This window comes from Apaloderma vittatum, unplaced genomic scaffold (assembly GCF_000703405.1).
Source record: "Apaloderma vittatum isolate BGI_N311 unplaced genomic scaffold, ASM70340v1 scaffold13909, whole genome shotgun sequence".
NCBI lineage: Eukaryota > Metazoa > Chordata > Aves > Trogoniformes > Trogonidae > Apaloderma > Apaloderma vittatum.
Window position 1 is genome coordinate 36,727 of NW_009737069.1, and position 5,941 is coordinate 42,667.

General features: G+C 42.4%; 1 protein-coding gene across 1 annotated transcript in view; it reads right to left on the reverse strand.

Annotated features, from left to right (window-relative positions):
* The window catches only part of STK38 (serine/threonine kinase 38), a 10,636-nt gene extending 4,901 nt beyond the window's left edge, over window positions 1-5,735 (reverse strand). The window contains exons 1-5 of the mRNA XM_009877218.1: window positions 5,605-5,735; window positions 3,266-3,317; window positions 2,970-3,092; window positions 2,436-2,519; window positions 960-1,083 (exon numbers count right to left, since the gene is read on the reverse strand). Of these exons, the coding sequence (XP_009875520.1) occupies window positions 960-1,083; window positions 2,436-2,519; window positions 2,970-3,092; window positions 3,266-3,317; window positions 5,605-5,735 (514 nt within the window). The remainder of the gene's footprint in view (window positions 1-959; window positions 1,084-2,435; window positions 2,520-2,969; window positions 3,093-3,265; window positions 3,318-5,604) is intronic.
* Between the last annotated feature and the right edge of the window lie 206 nt (window positions 5,736-5,941).

Sequence of the window (5,941 nt, forward strand, 5' to 3'; positions counted from 1 at the left end):
TTGGTCAGACCCTGGAACAGACTGCCCAGGGAGGGGGTTGAGTCGCCATCCCTGGATGTGTTCAAGTGTCGTTTAGATGGGGTGTTGGGTGATGTGGTTTAGGGGTGACCTTGTAGTGTAGGGTCAATGGTTGGACTCGGTGATCCCAAGGGTCTTTTCCAACCTGAATTGTTCTAGGATTCTATGATTCTAAACTATTTAAAACCTCTGGAAATCCAAACTGATCTCATATGAAGTCACACAGTTCCGCAGCACTTCTGCATTTTCCCCTCCTACGACTGCATGTGAAAAGGCTCGTACTGGAGGTGCATTACGCTTACAGAGACACAGCTGCACGGCACAAAGATGAAACAGCAGTGTGGAAGCGTCTCTTAAACACAAGAGAGCGATGAACCGCCACTCCTGGCTACACACCTGACTCACAGACGAAAATAAGACACTTTCAGCTACAGAGCTGTTACAAAAACAAGATTGCATTTGTGCAGTGTCATCTCAGAAAGCATTCCTATTAATCACATTTGTTACAGGCTTGCAGGATAACCTTCTTAAGTGAATTACAGTAGCATTATCATTCAAGGACAAACGTCATCATCCTCTGAAAAAAAGGACCTTAAATGTTACTCTTGCTGCAAGCCAGCTAAAAGCAAAAGGTTGGAAAATCAAAAGCCAGTTATGTTAGGGATCTACAGGATAACAACTAGCAGAATATTAAGGCCAAATTTCAAATATCTGCAGCTAGAAGACCCAAGCAGATAACCTTGAGCCTGACCCAGGGGCTCAGTACCCTAATTCCTACCATCAGGAAGCTTTACAACAACTTGTTTCCTCACAAAGTCATGTCAGGTGCAAACACCGCTGTGCGATAACCACGTACGCTCTCGTCCCAGACTACATTTGTAATGAAGAAGCTACAAATCCACAAACGAGATGAAAGAGGCCTTTTGATTTCAGGCAGTTACCTCCGGGCAGGAACTCCATGATAAGGTAGAGGTTTAGCTTGTCCTGAAAACTATAGAACATTTTCACAACCCACAAACTGTCCGCCTCCACCAGAATGTCCCGCTCTGCACGGATATGGCCAACCTGGAGACACACGTATGCATTTCATTAATTACTGCGTTTTAGTACATGCATTTATGTCATTGGCAAGTCAAGTATTATGTCGAAAAGCATCAACTATTGAAAAGCAAACTTCTGCACAAGGGCAGAAATGCCATCAAAGCTTCAATGGTTACACCCCTTGATATTTCCAGGTAATAAAATGGCACAACACGTTCAAAATCAAATCCAAAAGCCGTGCTTCCAACAAAGCTTTCATTAAAGTGCTACATTTTCCCAGAATGTTTTGGGGTTTTCCTATCTGATAAATCCCGTTCAACACCAACTCCGTTTTACTCCTCGACGCGAAGATCTTCCAGAATGTTTTGGGGTTTTCCTACCTGATAAATCCCATTCAACATCAACTCCGTTTTACTCCTCGACGCGAAGATCTGACAGATACGGCTTCGGCCTGTTCCCACCGATTTAGACCAAAGCTTTAGTCTAAATCGGTGGGAACAGGTTGTAAATCTAAATTTATGTGCTGCATAAAGCTCGTGGGCGAACACGCTGCCATTTGGTTTCCAACCAAGTATTTTCAGAATTGAAAACCAGTTCCTGACTTTACAAAAGCACACGCGGTGCCTCCCAAATTCATCCCGGGGCTGAACAAGAAACTATTGGCTCAGACTGTTACATCCCCAGAAGCACGAGAAACCTTAAAAACGTTCAACGCCGCTACTTTATGTCTCCGAGTCAGAACTGCAGCAGTTCTCACTTTGATGTTTCTGATTCCATAAATCAGAAATGCAGTAAAACACCCGTCTCGACCTCTAAATCGATCGCTTGCACGTGTACGCGGGTAACGGACATCGTTGTAAAACGAGGAGGGTCGTAAATCAGATCGGTAGACCCGTCCTCCTCTTTCACTGGAGAAAGACCAACCCAGTCCTTAGAAACATGCTCGGCTGCCCAGGTTTACAAGCAGAAAGCGAGTTCAGTCCTGCCTGGCTTCAGACAAAAAGCCTCTTAGAAAAGGCGTTACGAGTGCAGTTTCCATTAAGACTAAGCAAGGTTGTTTCAATCACTGGTTTGGTTACGTAGAATAGCCCGTAACTCCTACTTTAACCCTATTTAGATGAAAACTTAACATTCCTAAGGCACGTTGTAATTTAATTAGAAAAAAAAAATAAAACAGACTTGAAAGAGCCCACTAGAAGACAGGTCCTTATGAACTCACCTGAGATTTTTCCTCCATAAAAATAGGAAAAACAGAAAACCGCCACATCATTTTTTCAGCTAGTAGACCTCATCCACAGGTGCCTGTTACTCTCTACACATCACAATTCCCTCCCAAAGTCATCTAAACCATGGATAGTAGAAATCTGGCTACTCACCTGCTCTTTTTCAAGCATATCAGCTTTACGTAGTATTTTCATTGCGTAAACATGGCCCGTATCTTTCTTCTGGACGAGTCGCACCTAGGAAGCACACAAAAAATTTGAGTCAAACAGAGCATTAGCACCACAATTCTCGAGAAATTTGTGCATCAGGCCCTTGGCTTCCATTTAATGAAGTCATGTCAGGTTATAAAGCTAAAAAAAAAAATTACACAGCAGACAGTTAATGGAAAAGTTAATTCTAAGAGATTAAATCACTTTAGTGGAGTTGACGCACTGAGCAATCACACACACCTAACGTGCAGCTAATCCTTCTCCACAGCATTCGTGTTTCTTTAAAGCATATAATGTTTTTAAACCAGCATTTATTAGGAATCAAGACAGATGCATGTGACTTAAGCTTAAAAAAAAAAATAAAATAGCAATCTGTGGTTGTTACAACATTTATCCTTCGCTTGGGTCAACCGTGCAAGTCTTCACCAAGTTCCAGTGCCAGCTCAAAATCCGTTTAGTCATCTCTTCCGGACTCACCTCTCCAAAAGCTCCTCTGCCTATTACTTTTAAAGATTCAAAGTCTTCCAAACCAAGCCTTGTTCTCTTTAGGCGAAGAAACTCAGTTTCCTTTTGTGCATGTGCCGACCTCCTGATTCTTTTCTAGAATTCGGGATGGGGAGGGAGAGAGAAAAAAAACAACAAAACCACAGTGAGAATTCTGCAGGTGGGCTCCACGGAGATTACAGCAATTGCGAGTCAAGATGCCGGATTTCCATTTGTAAAAGAAAACCACTTGTATTTAACCATTACAATAATTTGCCCATATTCATTACCTCTTCATCTTTTAAGCCTTCTTCTTCCATCATTTGTTCTAGCTTCTTCTGTCTAGAGCAGAGACAAATTTAAAAAATAAAGGTTGAATCGTTAACATTGTTGCTTAATCACAGGCCCATAATCAACCCCCCTGGTCTACGCTTGCTGCGAAAAGAGGATGTAAAGTCAGCAAGTAACAAGTGGAGATGATGTATAAGGGAGACTCAGACATTAATTTCAAAGAATCTAATAATACAGCTTCACTATTCTAGCCTTGTCCTCTCGAATTCTGACAGCCTAACCCAGCCTCAAGCTTCACACTTTATTCAAGCGTATGTTTTAGTCCTATAAGAACACAGATTGAGGAGCTCTGGGTTCAATTCTTGTCTCTCTGCCAGCTGGGTAAAGTCACTTAAGGCCAGAGCCATAATAATCTTTAAGAATCAAATTGTCATATTCTAGGCAGAATTAGCTATCTAAGCACATCTGTGGATCTGCACTGGAATTTCTCTGCATCTCAACCTCATCACACACAAAATGAATCAAGTTCCTTTCTAGTTCCTGATGCCCAAGATACCCAAAATATTTGGGAAGAGGAAACACGCCTGTGCATATTCTCTCCCCCTTAAAGAATCAGAACTACTTACAGCCTTAGTACAAAACGAGTAGTTTCTTTAACTACTTTAGAGCAGGTTTCAGGGAACACCTGTAACGATGACCCTCTGGGAACTTTTTCCCAGCACTGATCACATTAATAACTGGCTGAGCTGGGATTGCTGTTCTGGTTGGGTTGTTTTCTTTGGGGCTGTTTTGGTTTGGTTTTTTTTCCCCCCTCTCCATGGGTGTTTTTATCGGTATAACATTACAATCATCCTAAAAAATTCCTTCTCTTTAATGCAAGTCATTCTTCCTCTTCCGGACTCCTGCGCCGCTCTGCAGCTGCAATGACGTGATAGTATTTGGGGTTATCGCTTCCAGGATCAGCAATATTTAAATCACTTTGCCCTTACTGAAGGAGCCCTGTCCGGCCACCTCATTTCACACCCAAAGCAGCGACTCTCAAGCAGCAAAAGCCAGCTGCTGCAACACGCAGAATTCAAGAGCTCAGCATCGCCGTGCGATGCGGAAATTCCCCTAAATACCCTTAACAGGACCTATCTGCACCTCGGCAGAGGTACACGTGTCCATTTAAATTCCAAATTGCACATCCATAGACACAGCTGTTGTTAAAAAAAAACCTGAACATATAACTCATAAAATCCAGTACGTTTGTTCAAAGTCAGGATCCTAAACCAAAAAACTCCTGTCGCTGAGGTTTTGAGAGCAGACAATAGCGCTCATCATAAAAAGCAAGAGCTACTCAAAGAGAAAGAAAGGAATTCAATCATTGATACTTTCTCTTTGGATTAGAACTCAATCTCGCCTTACTAATTTAAAAGTTTTTTAAAAAAAAAATACGTATGCAAGTTAGTATTTATTGCTAAATTGCTTCCTCATTTCCGCAGTAACTGTAGCAAGCAGGCATTCCTCGTGGATGGAGTTCGGTTTTTGGCAGCAAGTCTGCGAGCGAACAAACACTGAACCTTTTTGAAAATTCTGATTACAGACTTCTTGGCAAGTTGGGAGAACATCAGAAGTCCCAGTGCTACAACTTGAGAGCATTCAGCAAATTAGAGGGTTCCAGCCAAAGGAAAGGGAAAAGTAATCCTTCTCAGTTCAATCCTTTGCTATATTTTGACTGATATATTTAAAGTGATGCCGTAGGTTCAGCTTCCTCACAGACGAGAAGTCAGCGTCAAGTGAGAGTCCTCACAGCACTCCCTCGCTGTCTTTGCAAAAATCACCTTCCCTTAGCAGCTGACTCGGTCACGCGTTATAACCCAGACTGAAACTGATGCTCTAGAATGAGTTTTAAATATTACAACCAGGGACAGGAAAAGGGGAGAGGCAACAGATGTGGGCAGGGAAAAATTTGTGAACGCTGGCTTTCTGCTGCAGAACTGTACTTGAGCCATCCGAGAGTCAGCTTCTACTTCGCCGCAGAAATAGATGGGATTTTAGATCTTGGTAACGGTCATCTCGCTTTTGCATTTGCAAATTTTCAATTCCTTTCAGAAGTAACTCAAAAAGCTCCAGCCTGAACTACTGCAGGATTCAGAAACCCGGGAGCCACCTCCGGATGCTCGTGCCAAGCCCCATCCAGGTACCCATCTTGGGAGCTTCGCGACACACTCAGCAAAAATGGATCTATTTTTACTCTGGCTCCAGAAAACGAAATACAGTTAATAATTTTTGGCCGTTACCCAGTTTGGAAAGGAAGCAAGAAATTTTATTTTTCATTATTTTTATTTTTTTTTACCTCATCTCTCGTTCTTCATGCTGCGCGATGAGATTGCTGTAGAAGTTTTCTAACGTCACCTTTGTCATCGTCACTCGCTCCTTGGTGTGATTACTCATGGAGGAGCATGGCGTTGGGCCGGTCATTGCCATGGCTATTAATAAAAGAAAAAGGGAGGACGCACCGTTATAAATGACAAACAACCTTCAAACAAGAGCTGCGATCAATTAAGCGGTACCGAATCGCAGAGTTCAAGATTTTTAAGGACAAACGCTCCCAGCCCAGTTGTCTAAACTAAGCTAAAGCAGGGAAAAGTCTTGCAAAATAAAAGGTACCAAGTCAAACTTCCTGTTTTGAA